This window comes from Boleophthalmus pectinirostris, unplaced genomic scaffold, assembly GCF_026225935.1.
Source record: "Boleophthalmus pectinirostris isolate CB_2022bp ecotype Guang Dong unplaced genomic scaffold, ASM2622593v1 HiC_scaffold_9, whole genome shotgun sequence".
In the NCBI taxonomy this organism is placed as follows: Eukaryota; Metazoa; Chordata; class Actinopteri; order Gobiiformes; family Gobiidae; genus Boleophthalmus; species Boleophthalmus pectinirostris.
Genome location: NW_026571541.1, coordinates 25776510 through 25794528, shown reverse-complemented (window position 1 = coordinate 25794528; position 18019 = coordinate 25776510). Strand labels below are relative to the sequence as shown.

The 18019-nt window shown below is 36.7% G+C and overlaps 1 protein-coding gene across 1 annotated transcript in view; it reads right to left on the bottom strand.

The window, feature by feature from the left end:
* si (sucrase-isomaltase (alpha-glucosidase)) overlaps positions 1 to 15380 on the bottom strand; it is a 134222-nt gene extending 118842 nt beyond the window's left edge. The window contains exons 1-8 of the mRNA XM_020940582.2: positions 15116 to 15380; positions 13475 to 13595; positions 11959 to 12068; positions 10549 to 10700; positions 7955 to 8126; positions 5849 to 5948; positions 2926 to 3038; positions 2696 to 2821 (exon numbers count right to left, since the gene is read on the bottom strand). Of these exons, the coding sequence (XP_020796241.2) occupies positions 2696 to 2821; positions 2926 to 3038; positions 5849 to 5948; positions 7955 to 8126; positions 10549 to 10700; positions 11959 to 12068; positions 13475 to 13595; positions 15116 to 15292 (1071 nt within the window). The 5' untranslated portion in view covers positions 15293 to 15380. The remainder of the gene's footprint in view (positions 1 to 2695; positions 2822 to 2925; positions 3039 to 5848; positions 5949 to 7954; positions 8127 to 10548; positions 10701 to 11958; positions 12069 to 13474; positions 13596 to 15115) is intronic.
* Positions 15381 to 18019: the final 2639 nt, after the last annotated feature.

The window sequence follows — 18019 nt, the reverse complement described above, 5'->3', positions numbered from 1 at the left end:
AATTGTACAAAGAGATGTAACAGAAAGTGCAGTTTTTGAGTTATTCAACAAAGTAATAAAAAAGCAAAAACTTTTATTATTTTTTTTTTATCACATCCTATTTAGAAGATGATGTCAGGTATTTCCTTGAGACCGAATTACAATTGGTTCTTAGAACAGACAAGACAAAGCCTTTGCCCTTGATTGGCCTCTTTTATTGCTACATGATTCCGACTTTATGGCATCAAATAAAAGGTCTGACTCAAACTATGCTCTATACACGCGATGTCCCGGTATCTTTAAATATCTTTGTGTGAAAAGTTAACGCTCCAGGCCCTGCTCCTAAGATAAGCCCAGAGCTCATTTCCACAAAAATGTCAAGTAGAACTCTTATTTATCTGATTTTACAACTCAAAAGCTTTTTTTTTCTTCACCATTCAGGGCAGGATGGTTAACATAATGAAAAGTAGTCACTCGATTGGCTCCAACTTGAAAGAAACTAGTGGACTGGAGTAGTGTTGTCACAATACTAACATTTCAAAGTAAATTTTGATTTTTGAATGAAAAAGTTCAATACCAATTTTGAAGACTTTTTATGCAATACAATGCAATTGTCAAATCAAAATAACAGATAATTTGATATTATTACCATACGATCTTCTAACGAATCCTCATAACAATCCTTATATAACTATATAGTTTTACAATCTACAATATAGTAATAAAAGTTGTAAATGCAGTAGTAGAAAAGTAGTAGGAGAAATCATTAATTCATTCTAACATTCTAACAAAAGTACAGTTTTTTTATGTTTTGTGTTTGGTTAGATTTTATAACTGACTTTCTTTATTTAGTCCTAATCTATCTTTGTTCTGTTCTTTGGTCTTACAGTAACTCATATACATTTGCATAAAAAAACATAATAATAATTAAAAGTTGCTGTCTAAATTAATTAAATTCTATTAAAATATTGTAAAATGCAATATTGCCATAGGAATATTAAACACAGTTACTGCAGTTTTCTAGATATGGCTCTACCCCAGCTCTGAACACATATAGTGACATTATTTGACAGAAAGCTGGATTAGCCCGTCTAGTCAAAAGGCCACTCCTATCACTCTGACTGACTGTCCACCTCCCCCCCGCTCAGCCTTCCTATCACGTCCGGCCAGATAGTGTGGTGGTTAAGGCCAGTGCAGTCACAGTAGTGCATGAGAGCTTTAGATTTAACAGGGGGTACATGAGGTGAACCATCGATTGACCCCCCCCCAGGCCCCCTGACTCATGCGTTATACAGCTCCAAGACCCCACCGACTATATGGGCTGTGATCGCTCAATATGTTTTGGACGGGGGAGAACTGAGCATGAATTGTCCATGATGACGATATAGACTACAGAGATGAAGAGAAACAAGTCAAATATGTTGGAAGGGAGGATACAAGAGGGGAGGTGGATATAGCAAATCCAAGGGGTATTCTGAATGTTTAAAGCTGGTTAAAGAGCCTATTATTTTTATCTCTAATACTGTTTCCTTACCAAAAACATACCTAGTGTTGTGGTCTGTTTCATTCATACATGTTTAACACACAAATCCTGCATATTTAGAATCACTTCTTCTCTCAAACGGAAAATGTTCCACTGTGTTTTTAAGCTCCATACACCTTCATTAGAATCATTTTGATCATTTCAGCTCTGGATTTGACTATCTCTACCCAACAACAAGGTAAAAGGAGCTGTTAAAACACAACTCCAAGTATGTTTTTGAGCAGGTAACAACATTATAACATGGCTTAAATCTCACAAGAGTCAATTTTGGTGGAATCCTGTATTTTTCAAAGCCTTGATAAAAATGTAAAGATAGCTAGAGGGGATTTAGAGTGGAAAAAATATGTTTTAACAGCCCGGCATGCTACTTAAATTTTTAACAAAGCAAAATACAGACGTACCTTAAATTACGTGTATATGAAATCTGTGACTACCTATTATATTTGGCCAAAACGTCCAACTCAGTGACTGATCTTGTCTGATCTCTATAGCTAAGCAGAGTTAGGCTTGGTTAAACTTGGATTAGAAACAGCTGGGAATACTGGGTGCAAAAGTGGGGCAGCTGTGGCTCTAGTGGAAAATCTAGTTGTGTCCTTAGGCAACAGACTTCACCCACATTGGTTAGTATGAAGACGGAGTGTGATTGAGTGAGTCTGAGGGGCAGATGGCACAGATTGGCTTTGCTTCAGTCAGTCTACCCCAGGGCAGCTGTGGCTACAGTAATACCTTATAACCAGCAAGTGTCGAGTGAATGAATAATGGCCAAAATTGTAAAGCAACTTTGAGCGTCTGGAAAAGTGCTACATAACACTAACTTGCTTCTTATATTACCACAAACCTTTAAGAAAGCGGAATCACATTTTGTGCAGTTATCTCGTTGCACAGAAGTGTTCAAATAAAGTTTTATGTGTACTCTTGTGCTGGAGAATTAAGTTTGATACTCTAAAAAAGCTAATATTGGCCAACCTATCTCAAAGAATATAATTTTCGCATCCATATTCAGTTTAAATGTATGTTTTGGTACAGATGTAATGTTTATTTTATAGACCACATTTTGAAGACTATGAGGAAAGACAACCATAGATACAATGTGTATTTTTGTGTTGACCATGCACCTAAGCCCCTCTGGCAATGAGTCTAAAAATACAGTGTCACATAAGGGTCAGCTCTTACATATGGAATCTGCACAGCACGGTTCCTCTCCACGGTAGCTTTGACTTCACTCAGGCTGCCATAGTCCCAGCGTGAGAGCTGGAAGCCCAGTGACCAGTAGGCGGGGATGACAGGCCTGCCAATGAGCTGGACAACATAATTACACATACGGTTAATGCATTTGCACTGGGACTGTCTCCATATGCCAGCCTCTATATTATGAGGCATTTGAGAGATCTGAAGAGGCTTACTTCAAGGAACTCCTGCACCACTTGTTCTGGTGTATCCCCAAAGACGATGTAGAAGTCCAGAACTCCTCCAATGGTCCTGTAGGTGACTGCTGGGGCGGGCTGCAAGGTCACCTCTGTAAGAAAAAACAAAAAACAAAGGGTAATAGAGATGTAATTCAGAGCAAATGTTATTTATGGGGTATCTGAATAGATCATTTTGACATGAGAAGGAGGGTCTAAGGACAGACGATGCCCCGAGTCAGGTATGATTTATGAATTTGTTTGTGCGTGTCATTGTTAGACCAAATCAACAATTTCTGTGCTGTAGGAATAGTGGGTTACACCATAGATTGTATACATTTTGTATTGTATTCTTAGTTTATGATCCACATAAACTATAATATAAAAAATGTACATATCTTTGGGAACTGGTTAAATTAGAACTAAACTAGGAAGGTCATGACTTAAACCAAATTACTGAATACATAGCTTCATCATTTTCACTGTATTATTAACAACATTTTCATATAATTACAATATATAGTATTTTCTTGTAACATTAGCTAATAACATTTTCATATATACAGCCTTTTCATGTTTAAATGTAATAAACTTGACTTGTTCAAATCAAACATAGCTTTCACTAATAACAGTTCCAATGGTGTCCCTTTTATTTATGTTTCAGTTTGAGGTTTGGGACAATTATCCAACCAGAAAGCAGAATAAGCCTTCCATGTGTCCCACATTTGGGTTGCCAGTTTCAGTGCTGAAATCCAGTTGATTTTGAGCCTAATAGAACTTTCTCTGATCTGAATCCTCACTATCTAAACCCCACCACATCACATCCAATCATTAATGAGTCTCTGCAGCTCAGTGAGTGAATTCTGGAGGTTCTGAGCTTTCACATGAAGCCTGTCCACATCGTGAGAAAAAAAGTGTTCTCTATATGCAGTTTTAGACACTGGCAACCCATATTCAGTTGTCGTTGTAGTTCCTTTTTTCAGTCAGTAGGAGTGCAGGCTACATACACTTCCAATTATTTAACTAAAACTCTAAAATCATCCTTTTTTATATCTCCACTAGCATGGGATGCTTTTATATGTGCTTATATTCACTTTTTTACCTTTGTATCTCATTCCTCTCCTTTAAGCTGCTGTCAGTATTGCTATGTCTATCCAAAATTCCTCTGCCAACATTTTGAGTCTACAGACCGGATGCGAAGCCAAACCCACATCAAATAAAAACAATTGAAAACCCACGCGCTTTTCTGAGACGGAAACATCTCAAACTAAAAGTGTGTTCTAAGCACTTGTGGGCAGGACAATATGCGCTGTAAGTTGATAAAATAAAGTGTAAATGTGCTTTGTAAGACGCCCGTCCTCATGTGAAATCAGCGTGTCAGCACACATTCCCAGCGCTCTCACTCATCCTCTGCTGGGTAAAACAGCCATGCAATATTCCCTTTGATTTGTCAGCACAGTTTTGATTGAGGCAAAAGTAGATCAATTTATGCCTCAGAGATGGAGTGTGGCTAATGTTCTGCGCGTCCTTGAACCATTGTGAGACATGAAAGGTGTATATTATGGTAAACTTACTGAACTTTAGCTTTTCAACATGTTTTATCCATGTTCTCTCATAAAAATCATACCTGGAGTTGGGTTTTGATTATGCTACATGTCTGAGTAATCCTTGCATACCCAGACATGTTCATTCTTAAAGGTGCATTGTGTAACTTTTCTGGTCGAGGGTTCATCAAATGCTTTTCCCTGTGGAGATGTTATTGCTTTGTCAGAAATATTTCAAGGTATTTAACCATTCTGTCTTCTTGGAGGTAAAGGTTACAGGTCAGATCTGTGGAGAGGCAACTCAGCTCACAGTCAGAATGCCTATTTTTCTGGGTATTTCTGAGCTATAAAACCACCTGTAATTGAATAAATGTAAGGTAGAGCTGTTTAACATCATACTGTGGAACATTACAGGCAGAGCAATGACATATCCAGTGCTTTAAACGAAATCCTTTAAACGACAGTAAAAAAAAAGCCTAACTAATGAACCTTAATGTAATATCTTCTCATATACCGTATTTTTCGGACTATAAGTCGCACTTTTTTTCATGATTTGGGTAGTCCTCCGACTTATACTCCGGTGCAACTTATAAAATTTTTCACACTGACAGCCGTACGAGGGCGCTCTAGGCTTGTGTGTCAGTATCTGCTACTCCTATTACTCCTGTACCACTGTCACTTCGCTCTACTGCGCATGTCTCCTCCAGAAAGAGTCACTGTTCTGCCTGTATCATGTCAGTCGATCGCACCAGTACTTCTGTACCAGTGAAAAATTTAAATTTAAGTGACTTCAATGACAACCAAAACCATCCTGTCGAGATTCAGAAAGGCCAGAATAATTCTAACTGGAACTGATGCTGAGTCTCACGACAGCTACGCCGAAGAGGAAGCAGTGCTCCGTTTACCTCCAGAGGTCACGGAGTTTCTCAGAAGTGACACCGAGGATGAAGATTTCAATGGATTTAGTGATTTGGAGTGAGACGGAGAATTTAGTAAACTTGTTATGTTGTTTATGCTATAGTTATTTGAATAACTGTCCATATGTTACATTTACAGTCTGTTGATCTCTATTCTATTGTTTTTACTATAACTTGCCTTTCAAGATGAAATGCCGGTTCCTGGTCTCTGATTTTATAAAATACATTTCTCCCAAAAAGTGCAACTTACAGTCTGGTGCAATTTATGTTTTTTTTTTCCTTCATTATGCATACTCTGGAGTGACTTATAGTCCGAAAAATATGGTACCATCTATTTAAGTGCAGTGCATGTACGTATGTTACTGTCAGAATATCAAATCCAATCTGCAGTGACTCTGCTAGTGATAGGCATTGGTGCATTTAAAGTCTGTGTTTCGTCATGCTTACTTGTGTTCTACTCACCCATTGCATTGCTGTTTAAGAGGAAGACCCCGAATGACTTTCCGCTCTCATCTTCCAGACAGAGGAAGAAGGGATAGTGTCCGTAGAGGTTGTGTGTTCCCTGCAGCAGAGACAGGAGAGTCACAGGGATGAAGGGATGAAGCGATGAAAGGATGAAAGGATGAAAGGAGGAGAGGGAGAGAAGTTGGTCACAGAGGAGAGACGGGAGAGGTAGCGGTGTTTTTTTTTTTTTTTTCATGATCAGTAACAGCAAAAAATGAAACCTTTGCCAGTTATTTGAGTAGGGGGACATCACAGAAACAACACTTATATTTCAGTAATTTTGGATTAGTTTTATTTTTCCATAATATAAATAATAATTTTATATTAAAGGATCACTGTGTAACTTTTCTGGTGGGTCTGCAATGTGCTTGACTCCATGGAGATGTTATTGCTTTGACTGCAGTGTTCCCCAGTTAAACCTATCTTCTATCTATATATCTATCTATTTTTCTTTCTACCTTCACTGAGGAAAGCATACAAAGCATCTCCATAGAGACAAGCAGGTAGTAGACCCACCAGAAAAGTTACATAGTTCACCTTTAACCTCAATTAAATAATTATATCTGATGTCCAATGTGCAGTATCTGTCAAGAGTTCAATAAGAAATACATTTTATCTCACAATTAGCATTTTTTATATGCACAACCGAATTGGCCCGGCACCAATCAAACGCCTGTTTCCTAGTGCTCCCAACATTGTCAGATACAGGCACACACACAGACGGTCCACCCAGGCCCAAAGGCAGTTAATTGGTCCACTGTGTCCCCACAATTATTTAGTCTCTTGAGTTTAAAATTATAATTTGGCAGCAAAATTTCTCATTTTGAATTCAAACTAGTTAATTTGAGAGAATAATTTTAATGGGTAGTTGGTGGGCATAATAAAATTAGATGTTTTCAATTATGTTATTGTGACGGGTCTAAGTAAAGCATAAATTGGACTCGCAAAGAATATAGCAATATTCATAAGTAGCAGTCTGAGAAGGAGCTAAGGTTCTCTGCAGTAAATGTAAAAATGTATCTGCAATATGTAACTAATGTATGTTTGAAGGGACTAGTAATAAAACACCTGTAATTTAATACATGCAACATGTCCAATGTCATACACAGCATGGAACATTTCAGGAAAAGCAATAACAGATCTATGGAGACAAATAGACGGCATGTAACCTTGCACAGCAACATGGATTCTTGTGCTATTTGTGAGTTCACAAACTCATGAGAATTCATCTTGGCATGCCCCAACTGCAAGGGTAATTGGGTGGGTGGACCAATCACAGAGGAGCATTGAGGTTTGTGTGGAAGCCAAGCTCCAAGCGCCCAAGTGAACCAAAACACACATGGACGCCGACAGACATACTTCATTTGTGTCAATATTTTAGTGTCAATATAGACTATTTAGTTTGTGAAAAACATGCAGGTCAGCACTTTGTGCATTTGTGGACAGGAAATATATCTGTGCTTTTCTCTCTACTGAATGTAACAAGTTATTTTGGGGCTTTCACAACAGCCAATCAGATTCAAATAATTGATGTTCCACATTTTACGATCACTATCAGCGAGAGCCATCCCAGATTAATAATGTGTAGAACTCAATTCAGAGTGCTGCAAATAGCAACGGCCTGCCCTCCACCAGAAAAGTTACATTGTGATTCTTTAAACTAGTCATGGACAGCCAGCACCATGTTGAGCCAGTTTCAACACAGCGTTCATCAGGGAATACTTTTTTTGTGAATGGACTACTATAAAACTACTATACAACATCTGATATGACCATGTGAAGTACTTTGGATGACAAGTTAGCATGATAAGCGAAAGAGAATGCTTCTTTGACATTCATTTATAAGGTTTGGTATATTGTACATTCTTTACATTCTCCATTCAGATGGGTCTTGGCAAGTGAATTCACCCCTTAATGTAAGTATAATATTGTTATATGCAGCATTTGGAGCACTTTTTTCCAGTTCATAACATAGTATTTAGTTTTAAATTGTTATTTGCTGTGGCAACAGTCCTAAAATTTCATAATTTTTAAGACCACGGATATGTACAGCACGTATCTCACCCCATTGGGAAAAGCATCTCTGGTGAAAATGGGCCAGGTCCTCCAGTTGGTGTCATGGCGGAAATTCTGGTGTACGTGCTCCCCTAGGCCGTAAATATTATGGGATGGCAGCTTGGCTGATATCTGGAGGTACTGATCTGCAAACACCAGCGGGGCCATGGTGGTGTCAAACCTGCAAATATATTCAGAAAAGGGAGAAGTAAACAAGAGGGCAGACCAGTACTGGGAACGTGAAAGAGGGAGAGCATTTGGAAAAACTCAAGTGAGATTCAGAGCAGAGGAGAGACAGAGATGTGCGAGGGAGATGAACTGTAAAAAAAAAAAAAAAAAAAAGAAGAAAAAAAAAAGAAAAAAAAGATAGATAGAACGGCCCATCAAGCTGTAATAAGCCTTCTGGGTGGGAATGCTCACAGCTTCAAAACAAGATATACTTGGTTAGTTCTAGACAGCACATCTATGGAGCCCAGTTGGTTTTTGACCTATTCACATGACTTCAGGATGCAACACTAGCAAGTTTATAAGGTTAAAGATAAGGTTAAAGAGTAGTCTAGGACTCATCAATTCACCGTTTTACAGGTCAATAAAGTAAGATTCAAAATGATAGGGGCAAACGTTTATAAAGGCTGGAACAATAGCAGTTTTATAGCCTATTCATGGTTTTATTTCCATAATAATAAAACCCTATCATAACCCAATGGCAAATGCACATTGTGGTATTGTGCAGTTGTGCTGTAAAAGATCATTCTATGCATTAAAATGTTTGATGACAACTTCTGGAAGGTTTAACAGTGTATTACATAATTACATAAATTACAAAGAATAGTTTTGTGAAGTTCAAGTGGTGCATTTTTCAGGTAACACTTTATAATGACTGCATTTTAATAGCCTTAATTAAGCTTCAACTTAATTCATAATGAACAAATAATTTATTTAGAAAGGTCAAACTTGATACTCAACAGTACTTTCTTAGTAATACTTTATTTTATGTTAAGATGTGGCCTTCTGTGTAATCCTTTAGTCATCCAGGTATGTTCTATAGTTGTCCATGGGTGTGTACAAGTCTATGGTCTGTGGTCTTTTCAAGAAAGGTTCATTTCTGTACTGTGAATGTGACTTTTTTTTTTTTTCTTCGCAGTGATGCTCAAACGAGTATCTAGTTTCAGTGCTAGTTTTGTTTTGTCAATTGGTGTCTGATTTTCGATACTAGTACCTTCTAACTCTAACTCTTAACCCTGATTAAGTAGTCACTAGACTTTATGAAGGCTAATTAAAATGTAGTTAAAATACCAGTTCCATTTGTTTGAATACAACGCATTTTAAATTACATTTTCCATTATGTAAAATGTGACCTAATTGTGGCCACAGTTAAGGTAAATTGAGGATATATCAGTTTATTGTATTTATTTATTTACTCTCACATATGCATGTATTATTTCCCAAGGACAGTGCACTTTCTAAGTAGCAAGGACCATTTCAACCAGTGGAGGTACTGTAGCCAGAATTCAGCATTGATGATTATTATTATTGGTAATAGTAGTAGTAGCAGTAGTAGTATAATTTTAAATTGTAGTAGTAGTGATACTAGTAATAGGAGTAGAAGGAATAAAGCAACCATTCACCAACATGTGTATTCCTACAGTGTGGGGTGAGCAGAAAACACAGGGAAGACATATGTCTGACATCTCACTGTCAGCTGCGATACCTTTATACAGTGGTAACGTAAAATATGTTGTGTTTCCATTTGAATACATGGAGCCTGTAAATAGCTGATAAAAGATAAAGCTCGTCCTTGCTGTTCTGACTGTACAGATCGATCTTAATCTCTCCAGACGCACAAACACATATGTAGATGGCTGCATTATCAAACCACGGCACAAGAATTTCACTTTATCTTGATGGATGGAGCGATAGAAACATGGGCTTCTTCTGCTATATATCATATCTTTCTATTTGTATGAGAACATGTACCATAACATGTAATATACACAAATCAGTGTACCGTTCTGCTCTAGTTTACTGGTTTTATATAGGAATGGGTCATGTTTGTTTAACTTAACCCTGAATCATTTCATCTATACTCTTACAGGGCACCATAGTGGCATGGCTTGTCTAATTTATTACATATAGGGCATTTACTGCACTTTCAACAGGATACAATGTTTATGCTATCTACTTTTATTTATTGCAGTACACAGTCCTGTCTTATTTATTTTAACAGGCTCATATTACGCTATTTTCTGGTCTATGTTATAACGTTTCCTCATCCGAAACATATCTGGAGTTGTGTTTATGTTTATTCACACATGTTAAAGAAAACAAACCCTGCAAACTTAAGAGTTCTTTTTTCAAACTGAAAACAGTATAAATATATAAATGCAATGATTAATTAATTAATTAATAAACACAACTCCAAGTATGTTTGAGATGAGAAACATTATAACAGATCAGAAAAGAGCATAAAATGGATCATTTATACTTAGGGCAAACTCCAACATTGTCTTATCTACATCTATGTTCAAATTCATCTTCACGCAAATTCTCCATTGTGTTTAGCCCAAGCACACATGGTGGGTCCATACATGGTGTATACTCACAGGACTTTCTTGTTCTCCTTCCTGCGCACAATAATGCCAAAGGAGTCGTGTGTGATCTCCATGGTGTCGCTGATGGGGCTGGATGGCTGAGCATTCAGCCCGCGGATGTGATCATGGGGGACCTCGAACCGCTTCTGCTGGGGGTCATAGATCTGAGAAGAAAGAGCATTCATCACCATGAAGCCAGCGCTGCAGACGGACCAGAGAACTCATGTTTGTATTCTGAGTTCCCTTTCATTCTGTCACCATCATTGGTCACAATAACTGTTTTTTTTTATGTTTTAATGAATGTAGCTGTAAATGTGTGTTTTGCTTCAGAATAAACAAGAAGAATAGGGCTGGAACTAAGGATTATTTAAGTAGCAATACATTTTTTGATTCATTGACAAGTTCAGAAATTATTTCTATTGTAATCTGAGGCTTTTAAAATACATTATCATCTAAATAAAGTCTTTCAAACAGGGAAGGCTCTTTGCATTTTCATTCTTATCATATCCTATTTAAGAAATTATAAATTGCCTTCAGTTACATTTATAGAAGTATGTATATCTTAAATTAGAATGCCAATTGCTACAAAGAAAAAGCATTTACGCAAAAAGCAACTAATCAAATTAAAGTTTATTTGTATAGCATATACATTTTACCAACACCAAAACTCTGTGCAGCCTCCGATAAAACCAGTTTGAGCCTAGACAAAAGCCAAACGTGATAAAAACTGGATTCAATCAGGGCATTATCTGCTTGTCAAACTTAAAATCTTCATCAATGACATCAAATTGGTGACTGTAGGTTTGATGTATTGTTGATAAGAGCCCATGTCAAACTGAAAATTAGAAGTGCTTGGGTTAAAAATATCAATTGAATTTCCGTTTTGAACTCATTCAAATTTAAACAAATCATAGCCAGCCAAGCCTTGGCATCATCCAAACATTTCACTGTTATTGATGAGCTTCTCATGTTTATGAACATGACTAGGAATGCACAAGTAATCACAACTGGAAGTTCAGTTTGAATTGGAATACTGCACTGTACTGTAACAAATTGTCCTCTGTAAGCTTTAAATTCCTTCTGTGATCCCTGTATATTAGACTTCAACAGGTTATGAAGTAGGGGCAAACCCTGTACTTTTGGAGTTCATAGTTTTATAATTAAGCAAGTGCACAGAAAAAGCTCTATCTAAGGACTGCAAGGCATGAACATATTTACAGTTTTTTTATTAGAACTAACTCAAGGTGAAATAATAGAGAGCTCTAGTCTTGCATGTTCATCATCTGTTAAATATTAACTGTTATGGCAACATGACGCCTTTTCCTGCCTTTAGTGCTATAAAAGAGCATGTGTCTTGATTATGTTTATGGTGGAAAACCACCTCATGATTGCACTGTATTTCCCCTTTGTCACAGTGTGTACCTTAAAATGAAGGCGCTTGGGTGTCTGCATTTCTGCATGAAGAGCCAGCTCCTGAATATCTCCCCCAAACAAAGATGGAGCGGTCTTCCTTTTAAGAGTGGCTTTCAATGCTGAAATAAAAAATATACGATTATATTTAAAAAGTATTCATTTTTATTTGTAGTTTGTGTTATGAGTAGTAAATGGTGGAAGTCTAGATAGGCTACGGTTATCCTTGTGTCTTGGCATGTTTCTTCTTTCATATAATGTTCAAGCTAAATACTGCAGGACACAATTTCAATATTGGATTATGTGCGTATGACAGGTTTTTACGTTTTTAGAATTATTACTTTGTTTGGTGGGACAGTGTATTGTTTAAAAAAATAACAACTCAATTAAACAAGTTTTATCCCTTATACCTCTACATATGTCCTATAAGCTGCCCATTTTAAGTACAATTATAAACCTCAGCAAAAGTTAAAGAAATCTAACAAAATTTATAAGTGAAACCTTAAATAGATGTGACGTAAGTTTGTTTTAATGAAATCTTCCATATGCACTTAAAAGGTCTGGGCTGATGGATGAGTCAAATACCCAAGAAGACTATATAAAAGACTTAGTAATTATGGACTATACTTTAACTATAGAGTATTAATTAATATGGATCCTACACAGGACACAATGAAAGACAACTATTTAATGTATTTTCATGATAAGATGGCAGCAGTAACTCTATGATCCCCCATATGCATAAACATAAGTAGATTAATGCAACTATTCTTTATTCTGCCAATAAACATCATACCACAAGGATTTCAAATTAAACACTTGAAATGAGATTAATATCTTTAGAAGACAACCATATCCCCATGTGTCTCATTCACCATTCAGATCAAAGGATTCCTGATGCTTAGAGAGACCATGCACATTAAGGGCTCAGAGGGAAATGCCTCTTATTTGCATAGCTGCCTCAAGTGATATATATACAATATTTGAAGACAATTTAAGTATTATATAAGTCTTTCATTTATGTGGCTGAGAGTCTCAACTGAATACCAAGACGGTGAAAAATTGTCTTTCATAGCTCTCTTCTCACTTCTAAGCACTTCCTATTTTTCAATCTAACCACCTTTACCACACCAAAACAACCCTTCGCCAATACATTTTTCACCTTAAAATGATGTTACGCTATTATCTCGAGGTTGGGTGAACGTTTATATATAAAAAATGTCCAATGAATTTTTGTTCTTTGCACAATAACCGGGTTGCCAACAATGCGGTGAAATCAAGCGAGAAATGGGAAAGCCCGCATGCCGCAAAGTCAATCATGTTTTCTGATATGCCATCCTTGTCATATTTCACAGAAAGTTATGCCCACGGCGAAGTAAGTAGGGAGCGGGGGATTGTATGTGGAGGCTGAAAGATTGATGGAACACAGTGATTGTTTGACTTAGAAAATAGGCTAAGCAAAACTAGAAGTCAAATATTTTAGTTTGGGCAGGGAGCTGTGTGGGTGTAGAGGGAATAGCAGGTTTACCATTAGGATTGGAGTGATCCGTTGATGTCACCGTGTATCCGTGATTTGAGGAGAAGAAGCACCAGGGGACATTCCTCTCATCCAGAGGGCTCCAGCAGCAGCCACGCGCTTCACATAGTTGCTGTCAAATAATATGAAGACGTTAATACAGGAATATATGTAATGAAACTAAGGATTATTTTAGTAGCCAACTAGTCAGCAATTCATTTTCATTCGGATTAGTTCACAAGTTTAACAATTACTTCTAGGGATGACATGAGACACAATTTCCACAAGACGAGATAAGAGATATGAGATTGGGTCCACAAAAACGAGACAAGATGAGCTTTTAACATAATTTCTAAAATATACATTTCACGATTCAGTTTCCAATTTGGCCTCACCATTTTTTTAAATTTGATTTCATATTTTTGTTTCCATTTTACTACTGCTTTTGGAACTGTGAGAGATGTAACTCACCAATACGTGACCCTTTTTGTCCATTCTAAATATGAACACGTGAAAAATAATAATAATAATAATAAAAATCTCACAAGAACATTTTTCTTTTGTGTGCACGATCTTGTGACAGTTTTGTCTCATTAGATCTTGTGGCCATAAGCTAATTAATTCTATTGTAATTTGAAACTTTTTAAATACACGATAAACTAAATAAAGTCTTTCAAAAAGGGGAACCTCTGCATTTTTATTCTTACCACATTCCATTATATAAGAAATTGTAAATTACCATCAATTACATTACATTTGTCTAGATATGTATAGCTTCAATCAGAATGTCAATTATTTACATTTGATTATTAAAAACACAAATTAATCCAATCCAACTGTATTTATTTAGTCATTTATGTGAATATATGTATATATGTAACAAGATCACAAACTATATAAAGCGTGCATGTTCAAAAAATTCAGTAGTAGTTCAGCTGGCTCCACAAAGTAAGCAGATTAATCTTATGTTTTAAGCATATGTCAGCTGGTAACTCAAACACCACTGGGGTCCAATAATGGTACCAGCACCACTTTCTGAAACTTTAATAAATACGTTTTATTTATGAGTATGCTGATTGTCAGAAGTATTGAAAATCAGGTACTAAGTGACTGAAGAATGACACAGATATAAAGCCACATGGTGATTTTAAAGAAAGCACTACTATTTAAAATTGAAAAGCACATTTTATCGAATCTATGTCTGAGAATCAAAATCAAGTTTCAAATGTTAGTATTGTGACAGTGTATTATGATGACAGAAAAGATATTGATTTTTGTGCAAATGTTTGTTTCATGTTTTGTAATTACAGAGATATAGCCATAAACCTGGAAACATTTGCATTCTGACAGGAAAATGTTAACAGATGTCTGACTTCCAATGACTTCCTCCAGTTGTGAATGTTGTCATGTTACATTCACTTAAGATATTAACATTTCAAAATGGCAAGACTACTTTCGAATAATAGTTGAAAATAGGCCTTAGTTTAATGTGCTCACGGATTAAACCTTATCATATTGATAGCTATCATCGCCTGTCTGTGCATTTTAGCTTAAACGTTTTATATTTTTACAGTAAGCAGCATGTAAAGGTTATTTGGCTGTATCTCCATCTGTGGTGTGCTACAGTGTCTTAGACAGAATAATAGCTTGTACCTTGGAGGCTCCGGCGTTAGGATGGCAGTCCACTCGGTTCCCCAGGGGGATATTTGGACACTGAGGAACGATGGTGATGGCGCCTCCTGGTAAAACAGAAACAATGTCTGCATTTGACCACAAAATCCAACACATAAAGCAAATCCACACATTGCAATTATAACTGCAGTCTATCATTTGGAAAAGAAGCTTTAAACTATTCAATGCAGAAGTGTGTTTGCTGCACTCGTCTGTGTGCTCTCTGCTAGCTCGCCTTGCACACTCTGCATGTGTTATGCTAGTTTGTGTGTTAGCTTAAAATTGTGCAACTGCTTTAGCCAGACTGATTATCCTGTGTAAATAAAGAACATAATACATTACATATTACCTTCTTTGAATTTTTATTTTTTATTTATTTATTTTTTTTAAATGCGTTTTGGGGAAAAAATCATTATATTTTCCATTTTCCCTCTTTTTGCCATAGTTTCCCATTCTGCAGTTAAAGGTGCACTCTGTAGCTTTTCTCGTTGGGGGCTCCACCAACCTGCGCTGCCAGAAATGAAAAACGCAGTCCATGGCACGGCTGTATTTTCCACTTATGGATCTATTGTATTGTAGTTCTATTTTTCCATTGTTTATATGAAAGCAGCGCTCCTCCCGCCACCGCATCTCGAACAAATAGAAGTTGCTCAGAGCGCTGATGGTTTTGGTTATGAAGATTTGTCCTCAATAGCACTAGGATCATTAGGATTATTCTAAAATCAGTACGTTTTACATGGAAAATATATTTGGCCAAACTCGCCGACAATATTTTTCACCCACCACGTCCGCGGGAAACACTGACAACACTGCAGCCACCCAAGTGCTGCTATTGTTTTTCCTGGAATGTCCTGCAGTATGGTAGTAAACAATCTATCAATCAACCATTTATTTAATTAAAAAACATGAAATATTAATGCACTGTGAGCAGGTTTGCCTCTCCATAGATCTTACCTGTGACCTGGTCCTCTGATGTCACCTGCTTGTCTCCATGGAGATACATAATTTAATTGCTATACTGCAGAACATTTCAGGCAAACAATAATAACTCAACGGAGACAATCAAGTGGCATACTCCACCTGAAAAATTATAGTCAGTGGTGAAATGCAACTAAGTAAAAGTAGTAAAGTACTGTACTTATGTAAAAAAAAGAAAAGAAAGAAAATCAGTATCTTTACTTATGTAGATTTTAAAGTGGATACTTTTTACATGTACTTCTATACATTTGAGAGCAGATATTTACTTTCTACACATTTTATTTTTTATTTTTTTGTTATAATGTGAGACCTGCTAAAAATACTGAGAGGTTTATTTTTAAGATTCTGCTTTATAAGAGCGCAAACGTAGATGTTTTCAAGTGATACTTTAACTTTTACTTAAGTATTTTTTTGCTCTGTTATCTGTGCTTTTACTTAAGTAAATAAATTGAGTACTTCTTCCACATCTGTGTATAGGACACCTTTATACGCTGTGAATAGTTAAGCAATATGGTTGAACTCTCTTTCTTTGGGTTACAGCAATAGGTGAACGAACACCCAACCTACTGCACCACTGTCACTTCAGTCGCACTGCTGAGTAAGTGATATAATTAATATCCTCTAGCCTGTGGATCTTTTAGGGAAGTCATTTCTAAATATAAATACCTTTGTCTTTCTTTTTATCAAGATGCAGTCCTGTAACCTACGCACCAGACTCACCATCTCCGCTGCGTCCCTTGTCTGTGACGTAGAGCGCGATGAGGGCGACACAGACAATGAACATCAGAAGGGCTATGGCGATGAGGATCATCTCCAGTCCCGAGAAGCGCCTTTTCCCCATCTACAGTAACAGCACACAGGGACACAGAGGCCAAAACCATTAACACGCAGTAATGACAACATTCTGACTACAGGCAAGGTCTCCAAGGTCCTCCCCAAACCGCCTAATGAGCCCCACTGGAGAGGTAAGACACACACAAAATCACAGACGCAATATAGCCACATAAATTACTACTAGGCTATACTCTTAAATCAAGTAAATAATAAAAAGGGCACTCAACAAGGAGGAAATTACTATAGTAGATGTTTTTTGAATAGTTTAATCAGTGCCCTGGATTAAAGAGCGAGAAAGAAGGCTAATCAAATTAAACCAAACAAGCTGGATTTTAAAGGCTTGTTCCTGCAAAAAATAAACATAAAAAATGGAAATTGTAGCCTGTTTGTTATTCTAGTCCCAAAATAGCAAATAAAACATGAAAGCAGTCATATCAGTGAATTTGAGAACAGTGTAGTTAACACAGAGGTGTAAAGTTATGATCACGGCCTGGGTGTGCTAAAATTTCAAATTATCGATATTTCGTGATACTAAAATTGGTAATAGCCTACAGTATCATTATTATGGGGGGGTGTCCTGCATGTCACAGTATTTTCCAATATCCGAGAGTGTTCAAAAAGTGACTTTTGGAGTTTCGGTATATATTACAAAATTTTGTAACAGCGCTATAATTTGTTTTACGTGTTTATGCAATACTTTTCATTGTTGTGATGATTAAAATGGGTGTATTTCATATTTAATTTGTACAGGTAGTGGTTTAGAAAAGTAATACTATTGTTAAGCATTTGGTTCATAAAAATAGTGAGTAGCAGGAGCAATAGGGTCTATACTGCACTATTTTATGTTATAATGTTAATTCCTCATCACAAACGTCCTGTACCTTTACCGTGTTTTACACACAAACCCTGCCTATTTAGGATGACTTCTTCTCTCAAACAGAAAACACTCTTGCGATGTCATGTCCACTGTGTTTTTAAACTCTGTGGAATTGACAATCACTTCTGAACAAAAGATAAAAAGTAATTGTTAACTTGAAAACTACCACTACATGAAATCACAAGTTGGAACAGAGC